The sequence below is a fragment of the Schistocerca piceifrons genome, chromosome 1 (assembly GCF_021461385.2).
Source record: "Schistocerca piceifrons isolate TAMUIC-IGC-003096 chromosome 1, iqSchPice1.1, whole genome shotgun sequence".
Classification (NCBI taxonomy): domain Eukaryota; kingdom Metazoa; phylum Arthropoda; class Insecta; order Orthoptera; family Acrididae; genus Schistocerca; species Schistocerca piceifrons.
The window spans coordinates 607,397,446-607,415,087 of record NC_060138.1 but is presented as its reverse complement, the minus strand read 5'-3'; the positions used below and the strand labels follow the sequence as shown (position 1 = coordinate 607,415,087).

At 44.2% G+C, this 17,642-nt stretch overlaps 1 protein-coding gene across 2 annotated transcripts in view; it reads right to left on the bottom strand.

The window, feature by feature from the left end:
• LOC124801333 (GTP-binding protein Rhes-like) overlaps positions 1-17,642 on the bottom strand; it is a 454,864-nt gene that overhangs the window by 26,183 nt on the left and 411,039 nt on the right. For both annotated transcript variants that reach the window (XM_047263065.1, XM_047263066.1), the window contains one exon: positions 12,797-12,932. In XM_047263065.1, coding sequence (XP_047119021.1) covers positions 12,797-12,932 — 136 coding nt within the window. The remainder of the gene's footprint in view (positions 1-12,796; positions 12,933-17,642) is intronic.

Below are 17,642 nucleotides of genomic sequence, written 5' to 3'. Positions count from 1 at the left end.
CTCCACCTCTCGTGTTTTCTAGAATGCAATAAGGTGACAACCGGAGACTATGAAAGCCGGCCGGTGTGGCCGTGCGGTTCTAGGCGCTTCAGTGTGGAACCGCGTGACCGCTACGGTCGCAGGTTCGAATCCTGCCTCGGGCATGGATGTGTGTGATGTCCTTAGGTTAGTTAGATTTAATTAGTTCTAAGATCTAGGCGACTGATGACCTCAGAAGTTGCATAGTGCTCAGAGCCATTTGAACCAAGCCATTTGAGACTGTGAAAAACACTCCCAAAGCATAACACCACGTCCTCCATTCTTCACTGTTAGTACCACACATTATGGCAGGTAACGTTCCATCAAACTGCCACAAGGTACAGCATTGTTCAGCACTTCAGATCATTTCGTACAGTCATCCACTGTCCAGTGGTGTCGCTCTTTACACCACCTCCACCGTCACTTATAGGGAGAACACGGCAAGTGCCAAAATCCAATTTCCCAGAAACTTCGCTCGGTGGAAGAGCGATTAAAATAAGCAAAACACAGTTCTTGGATTATCCGTAGATACTTGATCGTTTCTGAGAAAACGATGGACAAAATCAACGAGGCACTTCAAGCGCCCTTTAGCGAGTAACTAATTGGCTGGAAGCCGTTGCTCAGTCGCTAGCGTTGTGGCTTCACACCTTTACGCCCCGTGTTCGAAGCCCGATTTTTATTCTTATTTTTGATTTTCATTTATTTACCCACGTCGTTAGAGGATTACTCCAGGAATGTTTTCTACTGCGTACTGAAATAACGTTGTCCATATTCGTCTACTATTTGTTTGTCTGGTGAATAAATTACATAACAAATAAAAACTATAAATGGATGGAGAAATTATTTGAAATTCTTTTCGGTGAAATTGCGAGAGCCAGTTTCCGTTATGCGTAGTTTACCAAGAAATTATTGCCAACGTGTGAAATCTCCAGTAATGTTAATGATGTTTCTTTCCCGAGCGAGATTCATACGAAGGAATTTCTCTGCGTCAAATTTGCCTTCACGCGATGCTCGTGCTGTTTGGAATTTCTAGGTTTCGAATGTTTCCTGCGATCGGTATCGTTCAAGGGAATGCCTCAGCTCTTCCTGAAGAATAAACGTAACAAGAATTATAAGAATTGAGATATAAGAATGAAGTATAAAAATATTGGCATTGAAAGATTGTTTTACGCATTTGTGGAAGGTGACTATCGACAGCAGTCAAGTAACGCATAAAATGCATGTCTGACCATCACTGATTTTACAAACATCAAAAGAATTTTGCAACACCTCGGTTCCGAGAGTTCCGGAACCTGTACAGAAAATTGGAATAGAGATCAACATAAACATCATTTCCGCCCTTTTTATTGCTCATGATAACCACGCATTGCATGTTGTACCACCATACAGCGAGACCTTCAGAGGTAGTGGTCCAGATTGCTGCACACATTGGTACCTCTAATACCCAGTATCACGTCGTCTTGTATTGATACATGCCTGTATTCGTCGTGCATACTAACAACAAGTTCATCAAGGCACTGTTGGTCCAGATTGTACCACTCCTCAACGGCGATTCGGCGTAGATCCCTCAGATTGGCTGTGGGTCACGTCGTCCATAAACAGCCCTTTTCAATCCATCCCAGGCAAGTTCGATAGGGTTCATGTCTGAAGAACATGCTGGCCATTCTATTCTAGTGGTGTCGTTATCCTGAAGGAAGTCATTCACAAGATGTGCACGATTGGGGGCACGAATTGTCGTCCATGAAGATGAATGCCTCGCCAATATGCTGCCGATATGGAGATATATCGCCCGTGGTCTAGGGGTAGCGTCTTTGATTCTTAAAACGTCTTCGGTCCCGGGTTCGATCCCCGCCACTGCCTAAATTTTGATAAATAATCAGAACTGGCGGCCGAAGACTTCCGGCATAAGAAGTCAGCCTCATTCTGCCAACGGCCTTGTCAAAGAGGGCGGAGGTGCGGATAGAGGTTCAGGGCACTCTCTTGTCCTAGGGGTGGGAAATTGCCCCTAAAGGCGGAAGAATCAGCAATGATCAACGACATGAGGATGCGGAAGGCAATGGAAACCACTGCATTAAAGACACGTAACGTGTATCCACAGGACATGTGGCCTGTAATTGAAGAAGTGTCATCATGATCTCTCCATTAGCAAAAGATTCCTGAATAGTCCCCCATTCGGATCTCCGGGAGGGGACTGCCAAAGGGGAGGTTACCATGAGAAAAAGATTGAATAATCTACGAGTCGGGGCGTGGAATGTCAGAAGCTTGAACGTGGTAGGGAAACTAGAAAATCTGAAAAGGGAAATGCAAAGGCTCAATCTAGATATAGTAGGGGTCAGTGAAGTGAAGTGGAAGGAAGACAAGGATTTCTGGTCAGATGAGTATCGGGTAATATCAACAGCAGCAGAAAATGGTATAACAGGTGTAGGATTCGTTATGAATAGGAAGGTAGGGCAGAGGGTGTGTTACTGTGAACAGTTCAGTGACCGGATTGTTCTAATCAGAATCGACAGCAGACCAACACCGACAACGATAGTTCAGGTATACATGCCGACGTCGCAAGCTGAAGATGAACAGATAGAGAAAGTGTATGAGGATATTGAAAGGGTAATGCAGTATGTAAAGGGGGACGAAAATCTAATAGTCATGGGCGACTGGAATGCAGATGTAGGGGAAGGAGTAGAAGAAAAGGTTACAGGAGAATATGGGCTTGGGACAAGGAATGAAAGAGGAGAAAGACTAATTGAGTTCTGCAACAAGTTTCAGCTAGTAATAGCGAATACCCTGTTCAAGAATCACAAGAAGAGGAGGTATACTTGGAAAATGCCGGGAGATACGGGAAGATTTCAAATAGATTACATCATGGTCAGACAGAGATTCCGAAATCAGATACTGGATTGAAAGGCGTATCCAGGAGCAGATATAGACTCAGATCACAATATAGTAGTGATGAAGAGTAGGTTGAAGTTCAAGACATTAGTCAGGAAGAATCAATACGCAAAGAAATGGGACACGGAAGTACTAAGGAATGACGAGATACGTTTGAAGTTCTCTAACGCTATAGATACAGCAATAAGGAATAGCGCAGTAGGCAGTACAGTTGAAGAGGAATGGACATCTCTAAAAAGGGCCATCACAGAAGTTGGGAAGGAAAACATAGGTACAAAGAAGGTAGCTGCGAAGAAACCATGGGTAACAGAAGAAATACTTCAGTTGATTAATGAAAGGAGGAAGTACAAACATGTTCCGGGAAAATCAGAAATACAGAAATACAAGTCGCTGAGGAATGAAATAAATAGGAAGTGCAGGGAAGCTAAGACGAAATGGCTGCAGGAAAAATGTGAAGACATCGAAAAAGATATGATTGTCGGAAGGACAGACTCAGCATACAGGAAGGTCAAAACAACCTTTGGTGACATTAAAAGCAACGGTGGTATCATTAAGAGTGCAACGGGAATTCCACTGTTAAATGCAGAGGAGAGAGCAGATAGGTGGAAAGAATACATTGAAAGCCTCTATGAGGGTGAAGATTTGTCTGATGTGATAGAAGAAGAAACAGGAGTCGATTTAGAAGAGATAGGGGATCCAGTATTAGAATCGGAATTTAAAAGAGCTTTGGAGCACTTACGGTAAAATAAGGCAGAAGGGATAGATAACATTCCATCAGAATTTCTAAAATCATTAGGGGAAGTGGCAAGAAAACGACTATTCACGTTGGTGTGTAGAATATATGAGTCTGGCGATATACCATCTTACTTTCGGAAAAGCTCATTCACACAATTCCGAAGACGGCAAGAGCTGACAAGTGCGAGAATTATTGCACAATCATCTTAACAGCTCATGCATCGAAGCTGCTTACAAGAATAATATACAGAAGAATGGAAAAGAAAATTGAGAATGCGCTAGGTGACGATCAGATTGGCTTTAGGAAAAGTAAAGGAACGAGAGAGGCAATTCTGACGTTACGGCTAATAATGGAAGCAAGGCTAAAGAAAAATCAAGACACTTTCATAGGATTTGTCGACCTGGAAAAAGCGTTCGACAATATAAAATGGTGCAAACTGTTCGAGATTCTGAAAAAAGTAGGGGTAAGCTATAAGGAGAGACGGGTCATATACAATATGTACAACAACCAAGAGGGAATAATAAGAGTGGACGATCAAGAACGAAGTGCTCGTATTAAGAAGGGTGTAAGACAAGGCTGTAGCCTTTCGCCCCTACTCTTCAATCTGTACATCGAGGAAGCAATGATGGAAATAAAAGAAAGGTTCAGGAGTGGAATTAAAATACAAGGTGAAAGGATATCAATGATACGATTCGCTGATGACATTGCTATCCTGAGTGAAAGTGAAGAAGAATTAAATGATCTGCTGAACAGAATGAAGAGTCTAATGAGTACACAGTATGGTTTGAGAGTAAATCGGAGAAAGACGAAGGTAATGAGAAGTAGTATAAATGAGAACAGCGAGAAACTTAACATCAGGATTGATGGTCACGAAGTCAATGAAGTTAAGGAATTCTGCTACCTAGGCAGTAAAGTAACCAATGACGCATGGAGCAAGGAGGACGTCAAAAGCAGACTCGCTATGGCAAAAAAGGAATTTCTGGCCAAGAGAAGTCTACTAATATCAAATACCGGCCTTAATTTGAGGAAGAAATTTCTGAGTATGTACGTCTGGAGTACAGCATTGTATGGTAGTGAAACATGGACTGTGGGAAAACCGGAACAGAAGAGAATCGAAGCATTTGAGATGTGGTGCTATAGACGAATGTTGAAAATTAGGTTGACTGATAAGGTAAGGAATGAGGAGGTTCTACGCAGAATCGGAGAGGAAAGGAATACGTGGAAAACACTGATAAGGAGAAGTTACAGGATGATAGGACATCTGCTAAGACATGAGGGAATGACTTCCATGGTACTAGAGGGAGCTGTAGAGGGCAAAAACTGTAGAGGAAGACAGAGATTGGAATACGTCAAGCAAATAATTGAGGACATAGGTTGCAAGCGCTATGCTACTCTGAGATGAAGAGGTTAGCACAGGAAAGGAATTCGTGGCGGGCCACATCAAACCAGTCAGTAGACTGACGAAAAAAAAAAAAAAAAAAAAAAAAAAAAAAAAAAAAAAAATCTGCACTTAGGATTTCGTTGTCATCAACGTCCAGTTTCAACCAGCTTTCTGTTCCTAATACTATCTGTGCATTATAATCTTCAGTAAGCGATACTGTTTCTGTGTCCTTTCCTTGGATGCTCCTGCAATTCAATAACATCAAATTAACCTTTTCTATCTCTCTGAGGACATTGTTGCTAATTTGTCAGGCAAATCGTCTTTGATCCCAAGGGAGGGTTTCTCTAACCTAGAAAATCCCCATGCGCACCCCACACGTAGTCTGGTACCCTAGTAGCCGCTTCCTAGTGTAGTGCACGACTGAGCTATTAAGGATAACTCTGCAATTGTGTACCCGATAGCAAAAGTCGAGAAATTCGCATCCGATACCGTCTGAGCCTCTGATTCAGATATTTGAATCTGCTCCAAACGAGAGGACCGCGATCAACCCTGGGAACGATGCTACAAATAGACAGCTTAGCCTGCAAATGTAGTGTGAGGAGGGCTATGCGAGAGGCGTTCAAAGAATTCGAAAGTAAAGTTCTATGTACTGACTTGGCAGAATATCCTAAGAAATTTTGGTCTTATGTCAAAGCGGTAGGTGGATCAAAACAAAATGTCCAGATAATCTGTGACCAAAATGGTACTGAAACAGAGGATAACAGACTAAAGCCGAAATAGTAAATGTCTTTTTCCAAAGCTGTTTCACACAGGAAGACTGCACAGTAGTTCCTTCTCTAGATTGTCGCACAGATGACAAAATGGTAGATGTCGAAGTAGACGACAGAGGGATAGAGAAACAATTAAAATCGCTCAAAAGAGGAAAGGCCGCTGGACCTGATGGGATACCAGTTCGATTTTACACAGAGTACGCGAAGAAACTTGCCCCCCTTCTTGCAGCGGTGTACCGTAGGTCTCTAGAAGAGCGTAGCGTTCCAAAGGATTGGAAAAGGGCACAGGTCATCCCCGTTTTCAAGAAGGGACGTCGAACAGATGTGCAGAACTATAGACGTATATCTCTAACGTCTATCAGTTGTAGAATTTTGGAACACGTATTATGTTCGAGTATAATGACTTTTCTGGAGACTAGAAATCTACTCTGTAGGATCGTGTGAAACCCAGTTCGCGCTATTCGTCCACGAGACTCAGAGGGCCATAGACACGGGTTCGCAGGTAGATGTCGTGTTTCTTGACTTCCGCACGGTGTTCGATACAGTTCCCCACAGTCGTTTAACGAACAAAGTAAGAGCATATGGACTATCAGACCAATTGTGTGATTGGATTGAAGAGTTCCTAGATAACAAAACGCAGCATGTCATTCTCAATGGAGAGAAGTCTTCCGAAGTAAGATTTCAGGTGTGCCGCAGGGGAGTGTCGTAGGACCGTTGCTATTCACAATATACATAATAATGGGTAGCACCTCGTACCTGTTGCTAAGGCGGAGGAGCCAGACGCGCGACCTGATCCCTCTTTCGCCCTCCGTCTAGCGACACTCGTTCCCACCTCTGTCTGCCACCTGCTCTCGAGTGAGGACGGACATGTTGCGAATCAGAAGATGCAGCGCCAGCTGGGTCACCAGGAGATTCCAAAGGCACCAAAGGGGCCGCAGGTCTCGTCCCAGCCCCCCAATGCCGCCATAACTTTGAACATTAGCCAGTAGCTTGTCGACGGTAGACAAAGCTGCTTCCAGCTGTTTACGGACAGCAGCCAATTCTCCTTGTGTCCGCCCACATCAAACAGAGTTCCTAGCCACATTGCAGTGTGCAAAAATAAATATAAGATCTCAAATGACGCTACTGAGTTTAGAAAGTAAGAAAAATATAGCGAGGAGAATAAAGAAACACTAAAAACTTCTCTGCAGATTTCTCTCTACGCTCTAGGTCGGCACACTCTTAAACAGAGATAAATTTCTCTACATGTTATAATTAAAGTAACCTCAAAAGAGTGCGAAGCTCTATACATCGTGATAAGATGTAAATTACGTGAACTGTTACCAATGTTAACAACCTTCACATAAATCGCTACAAATCAGTATTCTAACAAACCTTCTGTGTTTTTTATCAGTTGCAATATATACCTCAAATAAGTAAGATTACTGTGGCCATGTTCTGTATGGGTACTCAAGACAGTGTGGTACCATTTCGATGCTACCCTGTTGTAAGGAAATTTTCCTATGATGTCCGCTTGTACCTTACATATCATCACATAGAAAGCTGTATGTTGTGAACATATGTGGAAATATGTTATGATACGGAGCTCATAAGTGTTATCACGCAATATGCTATCTCTGATAACTGCACAGTCAGTCTGACATGTGAATGCATTTTCGTGTCAACGGCCTTAGTTCGCGTGTAAAAAGTGTGTTATTCACTTGTAGCGATTTATGTGAAGGAATATAAATAACAGCTCACTTAATTTACATTGTTTCACGATGTACAGAGCTTCGCACTCGTTTGATGTGACTGTACTTCTACCTCGAAAAGCGGTGAAAAGTTTTGACGATGACATGTTACATGCTGTGGGATTTTAAAGTATGAGATGTGCCGAAGCACAATGTTAGCGAGGATTAGTTTCACTATTTGTGTAACGTTCTGCTGTCCAGATGATAGTTCTGTATACACACTCTATTCTCTACTTTGATATTCCTGTAGCCCTGCAGCAACACTTGAAAATCGCCCGAAGGTCGGAATTGTGAAACAAATAATTTCTACATAAACGACCAATATGATGTCCTTCAGTGACTACGATCCCCGGCCATGATAAGTTACTCTCGTGTTGTTCGATGACACGCGGTTTGCGACTGTCCTGTTCAGCTAAGTATTATATTTAAATGGCTGCGTTTTATCAATTTGTCATGATTTTATTGACTGTTCGTTTGCTGGACGAACGTGGGCGTGCTTAGTTGCGTCATCGCCTTGTACTGCGCTGTTTTTGCGTTGCGTAGTCTCATCTTGAATTTGGTATTACTTGTGCGTGGAAAATAGGTCCGCGCGTTTATGTTAAGTATGCGATGTGTCCTGATCAGCGTGTGGCTTGAGGATTACCGTTGTGTGTTTTAGCTGGTTTTAAGGAACGAGGTCCTTATTGGCTATGTTATGTAAACCTTTGATATAATTTTTCGTACTGCTTATTTTATGGACGTGTGCTTATTCATTAAGCTGTGTCCTTGTGTTGTTTTAGGAACAAGGGGCATTTGTTCGTTGTCGTAGTTTTTGACTTTTCTCAGTGGTTCCCTTGAGCTTTCATCTGCAAACTCCCATCAGCTGAGAGGTGCGGGCCGCGCTGGTCGAGATGAGCGGGTTCTCAAACTTGGCGCCCGCCTCATCTCGACATCGGGCGTTCCGAACTTAGCATCTGACCTGAAGATTTTGTTTCAATGAAATTTGAGTTTGTAAAATTAAATGAAGTACGAAGCAATAAATATTTCTCAGCCCAACCACTTTCAATCGCAAACAACACAGCGCTCCGCTCCCTAACCACATGCCGGGCAGTTTCTCTCCAGTTATGCAGCTCGATTATCACCTCCCCGAATCTAGCAGGCAGCAGCCCTTCCTAGATGGCCTGCTTGTCGCAAATCTAAAGCATCCTACGGAGGAGCGTCTTGATCGTCTTCTCGTAATGTTTTAATTGCGCCTTCTTTTTCTTTTTGGACGCTGCGGCAATGCTTGCATTTAGAGTCTTGAAGTCACCATGGTCGCCACCTGTACCTCAGCCACAGCGTCTGAGTCAACAGATTCGACGCCGAGTTCGAGATTGCAGCAGTTTAACATTTGTCATTAAGCTTGGTACTAGTAATGCCTCTGCACCAGATGCAGGGAAGAGGGACCGACATGCTACCACTGTGATCTTTCTTGGAGTGATCAGAAAGTTCACTCAGCAACACTATTGATACCCCCTTCCTTGAGTCAGCTTTCCGTGTGGCTCATGTACCTTCACCCATGCTGGCACACGAAACAGCGATATATTTTTCTTTCGTCGAAATAACGACGGAAACGACAAATGTACAGTTTCGCTATCGCCATCAGCATGTGCTCGCCTTTATTGATCTCCTTCAGTCTCGATAGCAGAACGCGACATAGTAGCGATGTGCACACTTCTTCTGCCCAGGCTGAACTATTCTAGTTGAGTGCAAGGGGGCCAATATTGATAGTACTACCTTGCTCTCCATGGTCGGTTACAGGCGCTCCGTTTGCGAGCTGTTCGCACTGGAATCGCCCTGAAACGTTCCGTCTTCGGTCCTGTGCTCCTGGTTCCAACAGGTGTGCCTCCTTGGTCGTTTCTAGGCGCTCCGTCTGCCGTCCGTTTCCACTGGAGTCGCCCTGAGTCTTCCGTCGGCTGCGCCTGGCCGCTAGCTTCGTTCCGTTTTCACTCCAGTGCGCCTGACAGATCTGGTGCTCTGTGCTCGGTATGATGCGCCGTTTGCTCTGTCTGGGGTTTCTTCCCCACGATCACATTCTCAGTTCTTATTTCTGCAGAGTTCTGCTGCTGCAACCGTTGCTTTGCAGCAACTCCAGTGCAGGATCCTAGGCTTTCCTGAGTTGGTACCGTGTTACGACTCATGTTTTTCGCTACTTTTACATCTACTGACTCCCTCATAACACTGTCACAGTATCTAAAGTTCTATGCCAGAAACCTCGTGTTTTCATAGATCATGGTACAATTAAATTCCGGACGGTATTCGACAATGTTTTGCCTTAGCTCGGTGTGCCTCTGATGTTCTTGGCACCTGATGTTTACAGTCGTAGTTATTTGGCCAATGCACATCATGTCACATTATCAAAATATATACAGAATCTCGATTTTCGCAAAACACATCTCTGACATTTCCCAGTAGTCCTTTTATTCTGGTACTTGGACAGAACACACATTTGATGTCATTCTTCTTGAGAATCCTGTTGACAGTGGCAGAAATAGATCACTCGTAGGGCAGGTAATCCATAGCATTTGATTCATCTTGCTCTTCTTCTCTGTCGTGAGGCAGAGTGGCTAGTTAACAGGCCTTGTGAATCTGTTTGCCCGTGCATCTATTTTCACAGAAGACTAGGCGTAGATACCCCACTTCTGATGTCAAACTATCTTGGAATACTAGGTGGGTGCCTTGTGGATCAGTGTCTTTCAGAATTCCGTTCTTCTGTGCTGGGTGATGACAGCTGGTAGCTTGCAAATATAAATCACTGTGTGATGATTTGCGATACATACTGCGGCCAAATGACTTATCTACTCTCTTTTCACAATTACATCCAGAAACAACAGCTGACGATCGTTTTCCACTTCCCTCGTGAGCATTATAACTGAGTGGAGTGAATTAAAATGTTCCAAGAACTCTGCCTACCCTTGGGCCAGATCACGATGGTATTATCCACATACCTGAAGAAGCATGTGGGTTTGTATCTCGGCACTCTAATGCTTTCTGCTCATATTTTTTTATGAACAGATTGGCAACCATTGGTGAGAGAGTGAAGCCCCTCACACAGATAATATTTTGAAGTCGTTATATGCGTGAACAGATTCATCAGAGCATAGTACAATTTGTCTTCAATCAGTTCCGTTGAGTCTTTCTGTGGTATCTTGTTGGCAGGGTAGTTTACTCAAATATTTGGCTGCTGGGTACGTTGATGCACGAATGTTGCTGGCAACTGAGGGCAGGGACACACTCTCTTTGTCTACTTCCAGCGGCTCATACAGCCTAGATGGCACGGGTGCTCTAGACTATAGTTGTTTGATGACCTCGTCAGACATGCCTGTTGCCTTCAAGAGGGCTCTGGTCTTCTTGTCCACTAGTCTAGATGGCATGAATGCTCTGGATTCTTTGATGACCTCGTCAGGCATGGCTGTTGCCTCCAAGAGAGCCTTAGTCTTCTTGTCCACTTTGTCTATAAGGTCACATTCCCAAAATCTGTATGCTGCTGGATCCTCCAGAAGTTGGCGAACTTTCTCATCATAATCAGTTTGGTGCATAATGACTGTGGAATTCCCTTGGTCTGCTAGCAAAACCACGATTCTGCAGTCTTCTTAGAGCTTCTTGAATACTAGCATCTCGTCACTGGCAATGATCGATTTTGGAGGTTTCGTCTTGGTGGTCATCCTACAGGTCTCCCAGCGGATCTGTACTGCCACATTTGTTGGAAGTCTGTCGGATATTTGCTCTACTGCTCCCATTAAACTTGAAATAGGCACATTTCTAGAAGTAGCTGCGAAGTTGAGGCTCCTTATGAGTATCTTCATGGTGATGTTAGCAAACTGCTTGCCACTTACGTTAATCGCAGTGAGAGTATTCTCCGCGTGCTGTGCTTACTTACAAATATGGTCAAACTTCGCTGACTGGTACACTGCGACATTCTTCCTAGCGCACTCTGCTTGGGGCCAAGATGCAATTCTACTTGGTCCCAACCTTTACCTGGCATGGTGACCGCTATGAACTGTTGAAGGTGTGAAAGCTCCCTGGCCACTACATCTGCTAGGATAAAAAGGGTTCTCAAGAAGAGTAACATAACCTAACAAAATAAGAGAACTACTGGGAAGTGTAAGACAAGACAAAGCCTTAGGAAAACCAGAAGGTTTACAATAAATCTTGTCAATGTGGCTTGTCATACATTGGCCAAAAACCTAGGCTGTGAACATCAGATGCCAAGAATACCACTGGTACATCCAGCTACGACGAGAAACTAAATCAGCCATTGCCGAGCACAGTCTGAAACTTGATCATACCACGATCTATGAAAAAAAAACGAGGGTCCTGGCATAAACTCCCAGATATTAGAACAGTTTTGTAAGAGAGGCAACAGAGATACAGGTAGAAAAAAAGTCATGAATCGCGACAATTAACAAACTGACATCTTAGGCTGGAGTTGCTACAAACGCAGTGGTTACAGCAGCAGAACTGTGCAAAAAGAGGAACAGAGTGTGTGTGACATGACGCACGAATCCCAGACATAGGGTGCACCATACGGAGAACGGAACACCAGATCACTGCCAGGCGCAGTGGACGGAAAACGTCAGCTTGCGGAAAGCTGCACCCAACCGAAGACGGAACGTTTCAGGACGTTCTTCTGGGAACGGTGCGCTTAGAAACGACCATGGAGGAAGAAGCCAGTGGGTATAAATATTGGAGCCGTTCTAGTAGACTAGCAGTCTCAAGTAGCACCTTACGAAGAGAATGAGTAACGTTGTCTAAATACTTTAAACGGGCTACAGCGATATCCGCCAGTACGCCAAACACCTCAAGTTGTCTACAAATCGCCACGAGAACCTGAAGAACTACGGCGTTGCAAGTCAATTGTTTGTGCAGTTGAGTATCGATGAAGATCATAGATCGACAAGTGGTATAATCAGTGCGGGAGAGTTAATGTTGTGTTGTATGAATAGTATTTCACGTCATGTCACCAGAATCCATTGCAACTTCGGCGTTCTAGACATGACTCGCTATTGGGAGGACGATAGCTTCGAGAACACGATTATAATGTACCCGAAAAAAAAAGTAGATGAGTATGTTTGACTAGTCCCTGCATGCATTTGACCGGGAGACCGCCTGAAGCCAGGATTTGACTGAATACGTGTTGTGATGAGCAGTTAGCACAGAAAGTGCCTAACTATTCGGTATCGCAGTAAAACATCAAAAAAGAAGTATGGGACTACATTGAAATGCACTGAACTACAGGCCAACGCAAAAGCTTTACCTGTGGCTAGTGGGCTCATCCTCCTCGACGTCCTCCTTGAAGAAGGACGGCTGCAGGCTGAAGCGGCGCCGGAAGTTGTGTCGCGCCTTCATTGCTCTGTTGGGCGACATCAGGGGCGCTCGCCCATGCGGGCCACCTGCGGGAACAAAAGCAGAGCGAGTCGTTACTGGCTGTCGACTGGCAGCTGGTCACTACCTGAAGTAGGCACTGTTGTCTCGTTAACGCCTTTCTGGAATCTGAATGAAATGCCTTTGTCTATTGTGTACAGTGTGATGCCAGTTACCTGTTCGTCCTCTTATGATACGGACCTCTTGATGCACATAGTTAATCACGAGAAAGAAACGGTGATTTATTTTCAAGTAGCGAAAATAGCTGAAATTACAGATAATTAATCAATTTAACAACGAAATCTTACATCGATGTTCAGTTTAATCATATAATGTAAACTATCACGACCAGTATTGTCTTCACTTAAAACTTCCGGGCTGATAGGTCGTGGTCAATCTGACGTTTCTTCTCCCGCAGTCGGAGAAGAAACGTCAGGGGAGAGTTTTATACATCGACCACGGCCTATCAGCCCGGAAGTTTAATGTGAAAGATATTCAGTTTAGTATCATACTGGACATCTTGTGTTTAATTCGTAAAATACACTAACAAAAAAAATCGCAGCACCAAGAAATAAGAGTAATGAAATTTCGAGAATACATTTGTTTAGGTAACATATTTATGTCATTAACACTGCAATATCACAGGTTAATGTAAGAGCGAAATAACCCATTGAAAATGTGAAATGCTGGTACATTAATAACTGGCGTAACCGCCACAGTGTTGAATGCAAGCATACATACGTGCATTCATTGTGTCTACAGTCACCGGATGGCAGTTTGTGGGATGCAGTTCCATGGTTGCTTCACTTGGTCGATCTATACAGGGAGGGTTAATGCTGTTTGTGGATGACGCTGGCATTTTCGTCCTACGATGTACCATATGTGCTCTACTGGCCACAGATCTGGTGACCGAGCAGGCCAAGGCAACATGTCGACGCTCTGTAGAGCATGTTGGGTTACAACAGCGGTGTGTGAGCGATCGTTCTCCTATTGGAAAACACCCCCAGGAAATCTGTTCATGAACGGCACCACAACAGATAGAATCACGAGACTGACGTACAGTTTTACACCCAGAGTGCTGTCACACGAAATCGCACCTCACTTGATAAGCCCAGGTGTTGGTCCAGTGCAGGCCCTCAACTGGCCTCTTCCTAACAAACTTATGGCCATCACTAGTGCCGAGGCAGGACCAGCTTTCATCAGAAAAAACAACAGACCTCCACCCTGATCTCAAATGAGCTCCCGCTTGTCACCACTGAAATCGCAGATGGTGGTGGTTTGGCGTCAGTAAAATGCACGCTACAGGCCGTCTGTCTCGGAGCTGTCCTTGAAGTAACCGATTTGTAGCAGTTTATTGTGTCTCTGTAGTATCAAGCGCTGCTCAGTTGTTGCTGCAGATGCAGTACGATGTGCCAGAGCCATACACCGCACACGATGGGCTTCCCTTTCGGTAGTGCCACGTGGCCGTCCGGAACCCGATCTTCTTGCGGCCGTACATTCTAATGACCACCGTTGTCAGCAGACATGAACAGTGGCTATATTCCCGCACAATCTTACTGCAGTATCGCGGAAGCAACATCCAGCTCCTCGTAGCCGTATTACACGACCTCGTTAAAACTCAGTGAGGTGCCCTTGACAAATGACTACTCACCACGTACTTTCTCAAAGGTAAGTAATACTTGTGACTGCTACAGCGTGTATTTAAAGCTAATCTGATTTGCATCCTCATATTGGCCCTACTAGCGCCGCTCTTATCCGACTGGCGCGAAATTTGATCATCTTTACCATGTGGAAACATGCCTACCAACATTCTTTTGTGTTGCACAACTCTTTCTGGTGTTGCGGTTTTTTTCCGTCGTGTGTTTTCAGAACTGAAGTAACCCTCATTTATTCCAACATTAGATAAAGAACTGTCATATAAACTACTGGCCATAAAATTGCAGATGATAAACAGGTATTCATTGGACAAATATATTATACTAGAACTGACATGTGATTACATTTTCACGCAATTTGGGTGCATAGATCCTAAGAAATCAGCACCCAGAACAACCACCTCTGGCCGTTATAACGGCCTTGATACGCCTGTGCATTGAGTCAAACAGAGCTTGGATGGCGTGTGCAGGTACAGCTGCCCATGCAGCTTGAACACGATATCACAGTTCATCAAGAGTGGCGACTGGCGTACTGTGACGAGCCAGTTGCTCGGCCACCATTGACCAGACGTTTTCAGTTGGTGAGAGACCTGGAGAATGTGCTGGCCAGGGCAGCAGTCGAACATTTTCTGTATCCAGAACGGCCCTACAGGACCTGCAACATGCGGTCGTGCATTATCCCGCTGAAACGTAGGGTTTCGCAGGGTCGAATGAAGGGTAGAGCCACGGGTCGTAACACATCTGAAATGTAACGTCCACTGTTCAAGGTGCCGCCAATGCGAACAAGAGGTGGCCGAGACGTGTAACCAATGGCACCCCATGCCATCACGCCGGGTGATACGCCAGTACGGCGATGACGAATACACGCTTCCAATGTGCGTTCACCGCGATGTCGCCAAACACAAATGCGACTGTCATGATGCTGTAAACAGAATCTGGATTCATCCGAAGAAATGATGTTTTGCCATTCGTGCACCCGGGTTAGTCGTTGAGTACACCATCGGAGGCGCTCCTGTCTGTGATGCAGCGTCAAGGGTAACCGCAGCCATAGTCTCCGAGCTGATAGTCCATACTGCTGCAAACGTCGTCGACCTGTTCGTGCAGATGGTTGTTGTCTTGCAAACGTCCCCATCTGTTGACTCAGGGATAGAGACGTGTCTGCATGATTCGTTACAGCCAGGCGGATAAGATTGCTGTCATCTTGACTGCTAGTGATACGAGGCCGTTGGGATCCAGCACGGCGTTCCGTATTACCGTCCTGCACCCACCGATTCCATATTCTGCTAGCAGTCATTGGATCTCGACCAACGCTTGCAGCAATGTCGCGATACGATAAACTGCAAGCGCGATAGGCTACAATCCGACCTTTATCAACGTCGGAAACGTGATGGTATGCATTTCTCCTCCTTACACGAGGCATCACAACGTTTCACCAGGCAACGCTGGTCAACTGCTTTTTGTGTATGAGAAATCGGTTGTAAACTTTCCTCATGTCAGCACGTTGTAGGTGTCGCCACCGGTGCCAACCTTGTGTGAATGCTCTGAACAGCTAATCATTTGCATATCACAGCATCCTCTTCCTGTCGGTTAAATTGCCGGCCTCAGTGGCTGTGCGGTCCTAGGCGCTACATTCTGGAGCCGAGCGACCGCTACGGGTGCAGGTTCGAATCCTGCCTCGGGCATGTATGTGTATGATGTCCTTAGGTTAGTTAGGTTTAATTAGTTCTAAGTTCTAGGCGACTGATGACCTCAGAAGTTAAGTCGCATAGTGCTCAGAGCCATTTGAGCCATTTTTCGGTTAAATTTCGGGTCTGTAGCACGTCATCTTCGTGGTGTAGCAATTTTAATGGCCAGTAGTGTAGTATGAAATTACCAGCACTACTTGTGATTAACTGGACTCGACTGGACGCCGCTTTTCACCATGGACGTGCACAGAAATTTATGCAGGAAGCGGTAAGATTCGGAAACAGTCATTCTTATAGGCTCCATTGGGTGAGTATGTGGACGTGGCATGCTCCAAATGTAAAATTTGACAGGACATGGAATAATTTTATTGTATCTAAAAGGGTAGATAGTTAACCACTCAATATAATTTTTGAAAGGTGCATTAGTCAGTCATAATATTTATTTAGCAAAAGGAAAGCAATTTTTTTAAGGTTCCGTACCTCCGACGGTAAAAACGTAGCCCTTATAGGGTGACTTTGTTGTATGTCTGTCGTTCTGTCTGCCTGACTGTTGAAAACCCTATTTCCAGGAACCGGCAGATGTATCAAGTATCCGTTGGTGACATAAGAAAGTAGAGCTCCTACGTCAAAGCAATCGAAAGATGCGGCCACCCAGGTCATATATTTTGATACTCGTAATGCCACTCATCAGAACGTACACGGCACTTCGCATTGACCTAAAGTCATGAAACTTGGTAAGAAGCAACGTTTCACGCTTCATCCGAAGGAACAAATCCGAAAACTGTTAATTTGTACTCATATCGCACGAATTTTTTTCTTTTGCTATCATAAAGTCTTTTCGTCTGTCAACAACCTTTTTTTTCCAGAAATGGGTAGACGTACCAAACTGAATTTTAAGTCACATACTAAGGTCTATGGACCGTTGGCGGCATAATAAACGTTAGCTTCTAAATCAATGCAGTCAAAAGAAAACGGCCATTTATGTCAATTCTCCGCAAATTCACTCATGAAAACCTACCGCGTATTCTCCGTTGACCTAGAATCACGAAACTTGCAAGAAGCAAGGTTTCACACTACAACCAAAGGAAAAAATCTGAAATTTGTTAATTTGTAATTATATCACTTGAAAGAAAGTTCTTTGATTGTTAATCATTCCACTTCAAATTCGAAATTAAAATATTTTCGAAAGTCTTAGAATTCCTGAAATCTATATCTAGCTAGTATCAGTATCGACAAAAATCTTCGAGATTCTAGGTTCTCAGAATGGATGAAATGTCTACATACATAATTAACATTGTAAGGAAGCGTCAGCGCCCTTGTCCTACTCGCACGTGGCTAATTTTTTAGTACCAATGTTAATATGGATGCAAAAGTCTTGATTTAACACTCTGAAATGTTA